Consider the following 14,755-nt stretch of genomic DNA (forward strand, 5'->3'; position numbering starts at 1 on the left):
ATACACATTGTTTTTTTTAAAGAACTCTTTTTGGTTAATTTATGAGAATATATTTCAGCACCATTTTAACAATAAAATAAAACACTATATCTGTAACACATTTTTTATTGTGACAATGAGTTGACAAATGTGAAATACGTAGAATTTAAGAAAATGTTCTATTTTGATATTTTAATGACTGGTGGAATGCGTTGGAAATGGAAAACAGTGTATTCGGTTGTGATGTGTGTGTGGAGAATTTCGGGTATTACTGTTTTTTGTTGGAAACTGTGGTTGTACTGTCATTCATTCTGCACCATAACCACAGGACAAACATCTCGAAACATCTCAGATATTTTTATTGGAATCATTTTCAGTATTATGATTTTGCCATAACCTGCTCTGTCTTTTCTTTTGTGAACACCAGTCCTACCCAGTGCCCAGTCTTGGTGACGAAGACTTCAACATCCCTCCCATCACACCCCCAACCCTCCCTGAACACATGTTGCCTCACCTGGCCGAGCCCGAGTCCGGAGTGTACCACCCCCTGTGCCCTCCCCCAGGCTCTCAGAGTGGACTGCACCCCTTTCACCTGCAGGGCATGGACCTGCCCAGCATCACTGTGCCCAGCATGCTCAGCCAAGATGGGAGTCTCCTCACCAACTCGCTGTCTGTGGTGAGTCCAGATCGCTGACTAGCTGCCACCTGCACATGCGCCCCACGTTTGTGTTCCAGGGTAAATGCTGAACTTATCTGCGTAATTAATAGTAATTGACGAGTAAACCTGGTTTGCACCCTTGTACTCAAAGCAGGTTTTTCTGGTATTTTTATTTGGCAGAGGGTTTTTATGGTATTATGTAGGCATTAACACTGTGACACCTCACACAAAACCTTTGCCTGGGACTCCCCGACCTTCTAATCCAAACTAGACGACTGCAGATTTTGCTACAGGATCACCTCCATGCAAGGCATTCATTCACAAGTGACCACCATTCATTGCAGCAAAAGAGTAGCAGATGAATAAATGGGAGACGCTGACAATGTCAAAACACCAGCCATCAACGTTTCTGTCCCACATCTGCTAATTAGAATCCAGGACCCCTCCATACTGTGAATGTTATGCAACTCTGTGGCCAGCTCTGTGATGCAGCTTGTGGAGGTGGGCGCCTGCGTTTGGCAACCCCGTTTTAGCCAGATAGAGTCGTCCTTTGCGTCAGTCCCTAAACTACTCTAAAACCTCAAGTCAACAGATAAATGGCCGAATAACTTCAGTATCATGATTACTCATTAGAACATGTCTGGTCTTGGATCTTATGTAGACCAGGGCAGGTTTTCAGATAACAATGAATCTGTAGACATTCAAGTTCTTAACCCTGTGGAGTCCACAGCTTCCATCCTTCATAATTTTTTACTAGCATCTCTACTAGCATTACAATTACAATTCAAATATGGCTTACATTTGTTCAAATTGTCAACAATTTGGAAGCAGTGACTGAGTAGGACTGTGTGGTTAGGGAAAGTGCGTGAGTGTAATGTGCTGAAATTCATAAATAAGTAAATATCTGTCTGTCAGTGCTCTAAAGCGTGGATTAAATTGTGAATGCAGAATACATTTTTATGAAAATCTCTTGACAACTCACATTAGAGATTTTATGAACTATGACCATTTCGGAAAGCATGGCCTTGGCTGGGGTTAGTCATTTTGATGGAAAATTCGAGAGGTTGCGGAAAACAGAAATAGCTGGGAATCTATTGGCTGGGTCACATGGCCATCCTCGGACATGTTCTGTTTTTCGTTACCTAAGAAATGGCCTTGATTATTAGGCAGTGTAGAAACGAAACCCAGAGGCAGAATTTTGGTTGTCTTAAGGAAACCTCACAATTTGATTACATGACACATTGCCTGAGTTCGAAACCGGGCTCTGACTAACTGCGGTTAGACATATCTGCCCGAACTTTACACCTCTCCCCAATGAGTCAGTGTGAAAGAGCTCTGATCCCCATCGCTCTGCTATTGTTTTCCAGACACCTCAGAATTTTGCATGTTATTGACTTCATCACATGATCTGTGTACACTTGAATTTCCTGAGTATTACATTTTGTTAATGGCCTTTGCCTCATTTTAGCCACAGATATAAATATAATATAATATAAATGCAGAACCACAAACAAATCCAATCTTATCGGTGAAAAGAATTTGTCCTGACGTTAAATGAATTTCTCCTTTCAATGTAGATTTTTTTTACATATATATATATGTTTACTACCTGGTCTACCTGGCCTTTGTGCTTCCATGGTTTATGTCAGATAACTTTTTTCTTCTTTCATTAAACATTAAATGAACAGATCTTGCTCTTTTTAAAGATGCAGAAGGACATACACACTGAAAGATTTCAAGATTCACAAAGGCATTTGTTCTTTTCACCTTAATGTTCTCAGTGCTTGGAGAACATCCATTTAGAGCGGCTATGAATTATGGTTGCCAGGCAACGGGACAGAGAGCTTGTAGCTGCAGTGGAGAATGAAAGAGCTGGCTGATGGAATTAATTTTCTCTCGGTATTAGCCTGTTGGAGCTGCCTTCTTTGGTGGAACAGAGTGCATTTACATGTCTCTTGCATTTTGTATTCATTTTATAAGTCTGGTGGTCATTGTTGTGCCAGCAGAAATGGTTGAGTTAAATGCACCTCACTTAAAGAGGTGTTACATAAAAAAAAGCATCAGGCTGTCTTTTGTTATTGTCTTTTAAAACATGTGCAGCATTTTAAAGAAAGTGAAATGTTTGCTTGAATCTTGTAGTTCTCAAGATGGAAAGAATCAAGGGAAAGTGTGTTCAGAGTGATTGCCACGCAGTGCATTCTAACACTTTAATTCTTGTCATTTTATTGGAAACGCTCCAGAAATCACAGATGTAATCTCAACACGATCTGAGTAAAATGTGCAGACCTAAACTGAATTGACAGTTACAGAGCAAGAAAGGGAAGTAAATGAAAAAGGCCCGACAGCTTGTCAATTATCAGTTCAAAGATCTGTGAAACCGCATACATCAGCGCCTTAACTAACAAAATGGTAATTGACAGACATCTCTTCTTATTTAAAAAAAAATCCAATAGATAAGAGCTGCAGTAAATTTCTGTTTGTATCACAGGAAGCACAACACATGACCACGGGAAAAGCACAGATGTCTAAACCCTAAAACCCTAAAGCAGACCAAAAAGATAAATGTCATGAGGATGACAATAGTGAAGTCATGAAGGTTAAAAAAGGCGCCTCTGAAAAAAACAGATTCATCAAACATACTTTGCATCCTCCTGCTACAAAAATACAAAAAATCCAATGATTCTTGCATTGGATACTTTAAAATGGCCTCCATCTTAGTCTCAATAATCACCACAGACTAGATGCGTCTAAACTTTTGAATGGTAGTGTGTGCGTGTGTGTGTGTGTGCGTGCGTGTGTGTGTGTGTGTGTGTGTGTGTGTGCGTGCGTGCGTGCGTGTGTGTGTGTGTGTGTGTGTGTGTGTGTGTGTGTGTGTATATATATATATATAATAGATAGATAGATTGATAGATGTGCTACAAAAGAACATACACTTTAGCTCAGTTTGTCATTTTTAATGATAGTAAAGGGCCCTTATTAGTGTGATGCAGTTTTATTACACTGGCAACTCACTGGTTCTGCTCTAGTCCCATCTTTTTTAATGGAAACATAAGGGCTCCAAAGTAGTACTGAAGTGACTGCTATTGTAAAGTACTCATTATGTACTTTCTCATTTTAACATTCTGCATTTCCCCCATTTTCTACTCTGTAACCCATCCCAAATGTACAGATAATTCCATTTTATAACCATTACTACAGGTGTTTGTGTATTACATAGTAAATTGGAATCAGATGAATAAGTGATGCACAAAAACGAGTAGAATGGCAGAGTCCATTTATTTCCTACTTAACTGAAGGGTAGAACAGGCAACCTCTAGGAACCTTTTGTCCGTGACCTTGTCATGTGACCTCTATTCATCCAAGTGGTGCCTTTTGTCCTGCCATTACTAGAGATTAATGGGGAGAAGCCATGATGAATACTAGCTTGACCTCTCAGAAACAGACCTTTGCAAAATTGTTGTATACAAACAAGACTTTTTTTTTTAAATGGCAGATTTTTATTTTTTCATGTTCCTGCACGTTAAACACATACCTGTAAGTTTTTCAATTATTTTCACTGTCGTTTTTAATATTTCAGTTACTAAGAAAGAGTGGGCCCTATTTCTCACCCCTTTGTTTGGTTCCGTTTCATGGTAAAAGGCAAGAGCTGACCTTTACTGAGACATACGTGGGTTTAGAGCATTTTTTCCCTCTCAGCCATGAGCTGTGCTCTGGTGAAAATAATGCAACCACAAAAGACTCAAGCAGGGAACGGACACTAGTAAACTGCCTGTGTTTTGTGGTGCAGCAGTCGTCAGCATCCCCGGCGCACGCTCCACTTCTCTTTAATAAGACCGTAATAAAAGGTTAGCCGACAAATACAAATCCGATGAAAAAAATCCTGCTTTATAACGGTCCTCGTTTTAGACGTTTTAGAATGTCAAGCCTTTCTGCCTACAGTCATTGCTATCAATGAGCTGTTTAACTGGACTTGTTTCAGGCACATAGATATGAGATAAATGGCAAGATACATCTAGCCTGTCTGGTTCATTACAGCACTGTGAACCTTGGGCTCTGAATTAGTGTCATTCCTATCAGTATTGGTAGCATGACTTTGCCTCCAAACTCACCGCATCTCAATACGATTTGTGTTCTGCATAGAAAGTCTGATCCATAGAGGCTCCTCCTTACAACATACAGCACTTAAAAGATCTACTGCTGATATCTTGATACCAGATACTACACGACACCTCCAGAGGTCTTGTGTTTTGGTGGCACGAGCGTTACCTACACAATATTCGGAATGTGGTTTTAATGTTGCGGCTGATTGGTGTAGATGGGCGCTTTGTACTAAGCACAATAAGGGGTGTGGGGAATGTTTCATGGCACCTTTTGGTCCAAGTGGACTCAGGTGACAAGGCTTTGTGAGGGAGGACGGGGACACCACTTCTGTCTGTTACATCCAACAGACGTGCGCTAGTGCTGACAAACATAATACATGCGATCTGCGATCTCAACTATAGCGCACTATGAAAATGCTGCAAATTCAACACATTTCTTTACTAAATACTTTATGGGGATATTTTTGTAAATAGTAGAGCATGGGGAGTATTTGTTTGATTCAGTAACAGCAGAGATAATAAGTCTGTGAGTTTGGTAGAGGACGTGGTCCAGAGAGGACAGAGATCATGGCCGTGATGTCCTCTAATCGTGACATCGTGAAGAACTGTTATTGCAAGCAACAAAAAAAAAGGAGGAGCAGCGAGGAAACGGAATGTGGCACAACTTTTCACAGATGATATGTTTTTGAATTTTACTTTGAAATTCTTATTCATGTATGTTAAGCAGATGCTGTAGTGAAATAATTATCCGATGTCTTCAGCTTTTCTCGTGTGACGTCTCGATGGAGGCAGGTTGAAATGAGGAAGGGACCCCCAGTTAAATATAGTTGTCATGGACGCTCCGAGGGGGCGCTCCGTATCCGCGATTCTGAGCTTCGTTTTGTTCATTGTTAACCCGATAGTGTGCAGCTGTTGTGAGTGTTTAAATGTCGCCTCTTGTATCGCTTCCCCGTCGGGTCTTAAATCTGTGAGTCTTGCTATGACGCGTGTACCTGTTTTATGTAATAAACCCCCCTGTTTGCGAAGCTGCGCCATCCCTGCACCAGAAGTAATTACTGGGGTCTTCCTCCTCTCCAAGATACCGTAGTAAACACTCCTATCTTGTTTAAATCTGTAAATAATGTCCACCGTGACAGAGCCTAAAATAACGAGTTTTACTGTGTTCTCTCATACAGATGCAGCAAATGGTCAATTCTGATTCACGATACAGTCACCTCCCAATGGAGGCCTTAAGACCCCGGGGCCAGTCTGGGATGGTCCCCCAAGGTCAGCACGCCACCATCAACCCATCACAAGTAAACAGCCAGCTGGGGCTTGGTGGCACACACGGCTCCCCATCGCCACCAGAGAGCAAGTCGGCCACCCCGTCCCCATCTAGTTCTGTGCATGAGGACGATGGAGAAGATTCTCTTAAGGTCCGTAGATTCGCACGTGGTTCAGTGTACCTTTCCGTTCAAATTACAATTGTAAAAAAAACACATTTTCCCCTTCTCCAGATGAATGGATCAGAGAAGAGACCTGCCTCAGATATGGCCAAGAAGCCCAAGACCCCCAAGAAGAAGAAGAAGAAAGACCCCAATGAGCCACAGAAGCCGGTGTCAGCCTACGCCCTCTTTTTCAGGGACACACAAGCCGCCATCAAAGGGCAGAACCCCAATGCCACTTTCGGAGAGGTGTCAAAGATTGTGGCCTCTATGTGGGATGGTCTGGGAGAGGAGCAAAAACAGGTATGAACACATATATATTCACAAATAATCATCAAATTCCTACAAAGGCACCCATGCAACACCTTAACTATACGACCATCCAATTTTAGAGGATGGGAAAGGCCCATAAATCTACCCACTATTTATCAGGATCCTAGAAGAGAACCGAAGGCACAAAACCATGAAATAACACACAGGAGGTTATTGTTACATATTTCTTAGGCTCTTCAAAGCAGTGAACTTTTGCTGTGATGATAGTATTTGACACTCTTGGCTTTACTCCATAAGCCAGCGTAAGTTACAGAATGAGGATAGCTTTTCCAACAGTCCTGACACAGTTTCTATGTTGGCTGCTTTTCTCATGTCACCGATCGTCTCATGGAGGTGGTTATGATGATGTGACAGGCGAGGAAAGAAAAAAACATGTTTCCTGTATTCGTTTCTTCAAAATAGCCTCCACAGTCGCCATAGAACATGTGTGTGCGAACTTTAGACTGGTCGTGTCTAAATCCTACTTGCAGGGTGAGGCTAACGGTTGTTAGGTGCACCATTGTCTGGATTCATCTTTGTCCATCCCTCTGCTGTTTGTCTGATGAATGACTTTTTTCATTTTTGACTCTAATTGCTTATTTGGAAGGTGTATAAGAAGAAAACGGAGACTGCTAAGAAAGAGTATCTGAAGCAGCTGGCAGCCTATAGAGCAAGTCTGGTTTCTCAGGTAAGTGACGCTGTTTGCACAGTGACCTTTGTCAAGGGCGGTGTGTATTTGTCCCAGTCAGGATGACATTCTTTCTTCTTTCTGCCCGCCACGACAGAGCTATAACGATCCCGTGGACATGAAGATGTCCCAGGCCTCTCACATGGTGGGACCCAAGCCGCCAGTGTTCCCCCGGCCTGCCCAGTCCCACTCAGGCCTCTACATGGGTCACCCATACCACCACCAGCAGCCAGGCCTTGCTCCACATCTGCCTCCCGGCATGCAGGGGGGGCTGTCACGAGGGGTGGCCCCGCGGCCCAGTCCACCGATGCCAGGGGGAGTGGGGATGGTGGCTGCGTCACCCCCTCCACTCCAGATCAGCCCCCCGTTACAGCAGCACCTCAGCCTGCAGCAGCCACAGCAGATCAGCGGCCACCCGCTGGCGCAGGTAAACACGATGCCAAAACACAGGCGCCCATACAAACACACAGCTTAAAATTCCATTTCTTCCTCTTCAATTACCATATGGTTCTTTCACAAACATGTGCGCACACACACACACGCGCGCACACACACACATGTGCATATGAATGTCGAGTGGGGGATGAAGCTTATGTGGCAAGTACTGCAGCCATTTCATTTTTCATCATTTCCGGGCCCTTCATCCTATCTCTTGCACTGGCGAATGAGGTCAGGAGAGAAACCATTAATATTTGCCAGTTTGTTTTATGTCCGTGCTGGGAAAAAAGAAACAGATTTTCAATTTTCTCTCTGTAATAAACAGATGCATTAGGATTTGGATGTGATTTAAGGTTGCAGGGGAAAAACACATTGAGATTGATGAATACATCAGTGGGGAAGCCAGAAAAGCCAGAGCTATCTGATGAAAACTGTTTTTCAGCCTGGGTGGAAGGGAAATGAAATTAGTTCCCTGGTAAAGTGTATAGCCAGGAGGGGGGGAAAGCATCCCTAATTTGACTTCAAGGGATAAGGACATATCGCAGTAGGAACCGGTTTAACAACACACACAAAACGCAAAGACAAAGCCAGCTTCTCTCCCGTAAAAAACGCGTCAGTCCTGCAAGTTGCCTGACACGATATCAGGTGTAAATACACCATCTTCGACCGGCCACAGAGGAGTCGGAATGTCAAAAGCCAAAGGAATTTGCATAACTAAATAGATAAAACAAGGAAGCAACATGATCTTTAATGATGACCGCATGTGTGATGCATTGACATAACAGAATGAGGAAGTAGCATGCGTGAGAGCTGTCAATCATTGGGCTCATCCCATTTTAAACTCTTGATTATGAAATAAATCGTTAAAGGTCGCGTTTCTGACAGAAACAATTACACACCTACAACAGATAACTACAACTACAAGCCCCACGCATTACAGTGAGCAAAGTGGTTCATTCTTTTCTCAAAACATGTTAAAATTTACTTGAGGAACCTTTACTGGATCACAAATTATTCTAAACACAATGAATGAATGGACTTTTACTGTGTATAAAATCTTCATAATCAAGACATAAAATGTCTTAAAATGGGTTTCATTATGTGTTTCAGTGTGAATAGAGTCTGTTTTCTGCTCCTTGTCTCGCAGTTTATTGGAGTGTGTTAGTATATTGTGTTGCAGTATAAATGGGGTCAGTTTTGCCACAATATGTTTGCGTATTTTTTGTCTTTGTTCCGTTCATTTTGTCTCTCAGATCCATTCTTTGTGCGTGTTGTTGTGATGTGTCGGTTCTATTAATCACCAGCAGCGAAACAGATATTTTCCAAAAGAAATAGTTACTATGAAATTATTTTAAAAAAAGTTAACCATCCCCATTTGAATATGAAAGGCCCCTTTGTTGTAAGTTTCTCTTCCTCTGCACGCTGGGAATTCTGGGAAACATATTTAAAAGAGCAACTACTTGAATTTCATGTGCTTCTTTTTTATCGCCCCTCAGCAGGCAAATGAACTGTTGCTGTGGATGATCATCACTGTGTATGTGTGTGAGAGAGAGAGGAAGAGAGAGAGAGAGAGGAGAGAGAGAGAGGACTAATTTCCATGCAGATTATAATATGAATTTGTCTGAAGTCCAATTTTAGATTACCACAGGGCTCCTTGTATGCCTGTGTCAATCTTTTAGAGAGGAGTAAGAATACTTAAACTTGGCTTTTCTCCCTCCATTTGAGAGAGTGAGAGTTCTTAAACCCGCTCCACATATCCCTTCTTTATGGGGGAGTTTTAAATCCACTGGGGAGTAATAATCCTCGTTCATTTTTGCATATTTGTGGAGAGCAAACAAAACACGGCAGTTCAACTTTTTAGCTGTGCCATAGAGGGAGGGGTGTGATAGGGTTGGGGGAGCCAGGGTTACAAAGGGGCAGATGGAGCCTTTGTGATCGAATGAAGGAGAAGAATTTGAGGAACAATTCATGAATAGGTAGAATCTCTGGAGGGGGAAAAAAACGAAGCCACCTGCTGTCTTGCTCTTTCAGGCAGATTCTCTTGTGTACCAGCGAGATTAACTTCCCTTTCACATGCAGTCTTTCTGAAGGGCTAAGGGACAGATAGAGAGGGGGGGGGGGGGGGGGGGGGGTCTTCAAATTAAAATATCTGCTTCAGGCCCCTCCCCCAAGTACATGAGCAGGCACACACACATCAGCATATGCACACAAACACACAGGAATTCCTCATTAGTTGAATGAAGGATTTGCAGTTTAGACTCATTTTAATGTGGGATACCAAGCGTGTGGCAATGGAACATAGACAGATGTGTTTAGTTATATAGTGACAGCTCCATGTATTTAGCTATGGCATATGTGCACTTATGAAACCACCATTATCGGTAATACACAATTTGATTAGTCTGAAACATAAATAAATAAATAAATAAACAAACAAATAAAAGCATGGTTTTGGGGGGGAGGAACAAAGTGCCAGAATATAAAAATAGCTGCAAACAGTCGTATGCATGCACGTGGATCCTGAAAACTCTTGTACTTGTTTTACTTCTGTAAAAAAGAGTACTGTAGCAGCAGACTGTTGAGTATCTGTGAGAACAAAGAGGTTTAGCTGCCTGCGCAGCTCTCAGACCTCCATCATTCTGGCTGGAACCCCTCCTCCAGCTCTTCCTGGGCCATGCTTCAGGTGTCCCATTATGGCAGAATTCATTTCATGCCGCTTGCATTATTACAAAAGAAGCTATAAACCAGGACTCAAAATATTTATCGCAGATGTTGCTGCTTGTGCAGGTTGTCCTTGCTGTTTCCTCGCTGCCAGGAAAATTCCTGAATTCCCGATCAGTCCTGCTGATTTCACATGTTTATGGAAAGTCATTCCTTTAAAATTCCTGATCATGCTCGCATACGTTCGCTGTCTGTAATATTTAGAGCAACCTGCACTTCTGGAAACTGTGACTCACCATAATGACAACTGGTTGATCAAAGTTATGCAAATGAGCAGAATAATTTGAATGTCTAGAAGACGCATCGTTCCCTGACAACGCTGCTCCATCAACTGGTGGAAAATTTTACTGATGGTGGATGCATTTCTTCACCCACCCCCCAACACACACACACTATTGTCTAAATGTCTCCTTCATTGAATATATGCCACTTAAATGGTTTTGTTTCAAATACTTTTATGCCAGTTTCTCTTGCTTTTATGATTTAGTACTTTTAGTTTTTTAGCTGAAAATATAAAGTGCGTTATAAATAAAATGTATTATTATAATTATATGATTAACATTCTCAGGACATTATAAAGTAGTGCTGCAATCAGATTGGCTGTAAATGTCTTGTTGAATTCAGTTATTCAAAATCATTCAGTTTGTAAGAAGAAAAGTTCATATAACAAACTATATAACACGTATTTGCACTTTTCACACAACAGGGATTCTCCATTCAGACAGAGTTTCAGAGCATGATCAGCGGCACTTCCTCCGCCGGCCCTGGCCTGTCCCCATCCATGGACTACCGCTGCAGGAACGTTCCAGCTCAGGGCCTGGACTGGAACCCTGACTACTGCAGTGGGTCAGTAGAAGCCTGGTATTTCCAGGTCGGGCGCATGTTGTGTGCTTGTGTTCAGTCTGCAGTATAAATTAAGAACCAAGTGGAGAATTAACGACAGCTCGGGAGTTCCGATTCCCTTGACCACTTTACAACGATTACTCCAATAATGGCCGTTCAAATGAAACGAGTAAAGGCGTTTGTATTTGATGAACCCTGATAAATGACAGCAGTTGATTCATTTATGTGATTAAACATGATTTTCAGTCCTTCTTCTCTATTTTTTCAGCTTGCAGAGAGACAAAGCGTTGTACCTCACCTGATCGCCACCTTCAAGCTGCAGTCGTCCGCGATCGCAGGACTCAGTCTGAAGGAACTGTCCCATTCCCCCCCCGGCTTCAACATTCTGGCCTTAATTCAACACAGGAAAGCGTACTGTAGATAGAGTACCTGTTTCTCTCTCTCTCACACTCTCTCTCTCTCTCTCTCTGTTGCAGAGAACATAAGAATAAATCTCTATTCCCTTTGTTTTTGCTCAGCTTGTAATATTATGACGTTTTATAACAAATGACTAATATCAAGAAAATATGAAGACCGTGTTTTAAAAAGGTGTAAAAAATAATAATAGCATACTGTACGATGCTAAGAATCACTATTATTTTTACTTTGTTAGACAGCAAACCCGTTTGTAAAAGATTTGTTTCATAAGGAAGGAAATTTTGCCACGTGGGAGGGCTAGGTCAAGGCATCCGTTTCTGAGCACTTAAGCTGTGTAGCCGTGACCAGAGGTTTCTACTGGTAGACAGCAAACTGAACCAAAACAGCAAGCTTCTCAATAATAAATCACAATTCAAGACACCATATAAGGGAGCGGATTTTTATTTTACTTTGCTCCGTTTCCCTGCCCTGGATATTGCTTTTCTTCCTCCTTTTTAATATGCTCTCTTTCTCTCTCTGTCTCTCTCTGTGAAGATCTCAGCTTGTGAACTGCCTGAACGTCGGAAATGGCTGTTCACAGGATGAATGAACTTTTGTGAGGGGCTTGTAGCCCCCGTTCCACGTTGTAAATACAATATGTGTTACTATTACTCATAGAGTATAAGAATTTAAAAAACATTTTTTTCCCTCTCTAGTTACAATGTGGTTTTGAATCGGAAGGAGCCAGTTCACCGAGATGGTTTTAAAAAGGGACAGAAGATGTTCATATTCTCGTGGTCTAAGACCCTCCCCCGATGAACGTGCTAAAACAGAAAAGCAACTGTAATAGTTGGGCTGATGAAGTCAACCCAAAGGTAGCATGGAATATCTCAAGGTTGTAAACGATTTAAAAAAAAAGAAAAAGTTTATTTTGTACTACGCAAAATACTTCTTTTTGTATCACTTCTGATTATTAAATGTCATCCCAAAAATGTGTATGAACTTGTCAAATGCTTATATGGTGTTAATTAGAAGTGTGGCAGATTGGGGAGTTGCTGTGTAACCCTGACATATGGCAGATTCATCTACTGCTCCTCGACACTGTGTCTATATCAACCCTTTCTATGGTACTTGTTTGCGCCTATTTATGAAACAATAACTGTAGGTGTTTTAAGTAATTATGTTAGTGTTCCAGGGATTTTTTTTTCTTCATTTTTTGGGCAGAAATGATCCAGGCAACAGTGTGAATAATTATTATTTAGTTTTTATTGTGTTTGAGAAATAAAAGCAAACCTGCATTTTATGCAGTAACCCATTACAGTGTGCTGTCTTTTTTTTTTTTAAATCATATTAAAGCATGATGACACCCAGTTTTTTAAAAAGTACAGTTTTTTTAAAAAGTACTGTGGTATAAATACTGTATATTTCAGGCACTCACATAGAGCCTCACATCAGAAATCATCCTTTCTGAATGTCAACTTTGACCTCTCCTGTGACCGGAGGCCATCGGCTCTCAGTTCAGCTTTGTCATCATCTACAGACATCTGTCTTTCCCATAATCCCTAATATTAGATTCACTAATGGCGAATGGAGAGACTGTGAACCGTGCCGGTTGGGCGAACATTGATGCATTATCCCCCAAATAAGATTTCTGAAAATTCATTCTATTAAAGTGATCTGTTAAACTGACGACGTAAAACCGACGGCGTATTCGGTCTGGAAAAAGGAATCCTTTCATCATCCCGAAAGTGATCATGGCTTTACTCAATCTGGATAAGATTTAGTAAATTAGGCATTACCTAAATTGTCACTTTTTTTAGCCAAGCAGGAAGTAAAGAGCTCAGAAGGACTCAGGCTGGAGTTGCTTTTAATCTGCCTGATACTGGGCAGCATTTTTATAATCTTCCTGGTGATAACAGTATGAATGCAGCCTGCCTTCATACAGACACACCTTTGTGGTTGGAATGACCACACACACATGCACGCACACATGTTTGGCTGTGTGAATTACCAGGGGAATAGAGGGCGGCAGGATGCATCATGGGATGCATCAAGGGCAATGTTCTCCTGGGAATGCTTGCATCCCGTGATTTCTGAGGATGCTACTTTGACACGTATACTGTTTCCATTCGGAGAACCTACAGCTCCTATTGGAAACACTATTCCCTTGAATGGCTGCAGCCTCTTTTAGCAGCGTAATATACCCAGACTTGCATTTAAAAAAAAAAAAAAGATTTGAGGAACATGACAAAGAGTTCAAGGTGTTGACCTGGGCCCCAACTTCCCCAGATCCAAATCTGATCAAGCTGGTGGAAAAAAACATACCTTACAGTTGTACAGGACACAAGATCTGCTGCTACATAAACTCATTTGGAGTGTTTGACGCTGAGTTCCAGAAGCCACGCTCATTACATTTAAAGATGAAAAAGCTGTGAAATGCTGTTTTTTTGTACAGATGGGGAAATGAACGCAGTGTTTAGTTTCACAACTAGGGGGCGCATAATGCAAAGCCATCAACACGTCAAGACTTGTTCTCATTATTGTGGCAAACGGATCCAGATGGAAATTGCTGCATGTTCACCTTTTGAATCCTTGCGGAACACCGCCCCCTGGTGGCCGGCCGTGAATATGACATGTGGTAAAAATAATGCTTAAAATGCTGAGTTAAAAAAATAAAAAATAAAATAGAGGAATGAGAGGTTTCGTGTTCACGGTTGACTGTAAATCATTTTATCCACACCGTTCACATGCAGTCATGTCTGAGCACATGGCTTTTTTTATTTGTTTGAACACACTACTCAAATATGGTTTCCAGGAAAAGCCAAATTCGCACTAAACCGGACTTGTTTTGAAACAGTGTTGAATATTAATTCCTCTCTTTCATCAGAAAAAAATGTCTCTTCTTATAAAGGATGTGCATTCTAGTCATCATTTAAAAAGTAGCACCTTACTGTACTGTAGCTCTGTTTCGGTGGTTTATATTCAGCCTAGTTTAAGGACACATGGTCGTTTCATGCAGCTAACTCGGCTGAAAATAACCTTTCACATTGCACCAAACTCTCATAAAAATTACCTCATGGTTCTCCTTATTTGTGAAGAGGAGATAACATCAATAATGAAAGCATTTCTGCTCAAAGTCCACGTGCAGTCTTTTCTCTTTAACCTTTAAGCCTGTCTCAGTGTCATGTGCATTCCT

General features: G+C 41.6%; 1 protein-coding gene across 3 annotated transcripts in view; it reads left to right on the forward strand.

The window, feature by feature from the left end:
* LOC114789349 (thymocyte selection-associated high mobility group box) overlaps positions 1-12,807 on the forward strand; it is a 39,146-nt gene extending 26,339 nt beyond the window's left edge. For 2 of the 3 annotated variants that reach the window (XM_028978689.1, XM_028978688.1), the window contains exons 4-10: positions 407-655; positions 5,913-6,152; positions 6,234-6,464; positions 7,081-7,161; positions 7,259-7,588; positions 11,027-11,166; positions 11,432-12,806. In XM_028978689.1, coding sequence (XP_028834522.1) covers positions 407-655; positions 5,913-6,152; positions 6,234-6,464; positions 7,081-7,161; positions 7,259-7,588; positions 11,027-11,166; positions 11,432-11,465 — 1,305 coding nt within the window. In that variant the 3' untranslated portion in view covers positions 11,466-12,806. Of the gene's footprint in view, positions 1-406; positions 656-5,912; positions 6,153-6,233; positions 6,465-7,080; positions 7,162-7,258; positions 7,589-11,026; positions 11,167-11,431 lie in introns of all 3 variants that reach the window. The other variant, XM_028978690.1, reaches the window with a different exon arrangement.
* The last annotated feature ends 1,948 nt before the right edge of the window (positions 12,808-14,755 follow it).

The sequence above is a fragment of the Denticeps clupeoides genome, chromosome 4 (assembly GCF_900700375.1).
Source record: "Denticeps clupeoides chromosome 4, fDenClu1.1, whole genome shotgun sequence".
NCBI lineage: Eukaryota > Metazoa > Chordata > Actinopteri > Clupeiformes > Denticipitidae > Denticeps > Denticeps clupeoides.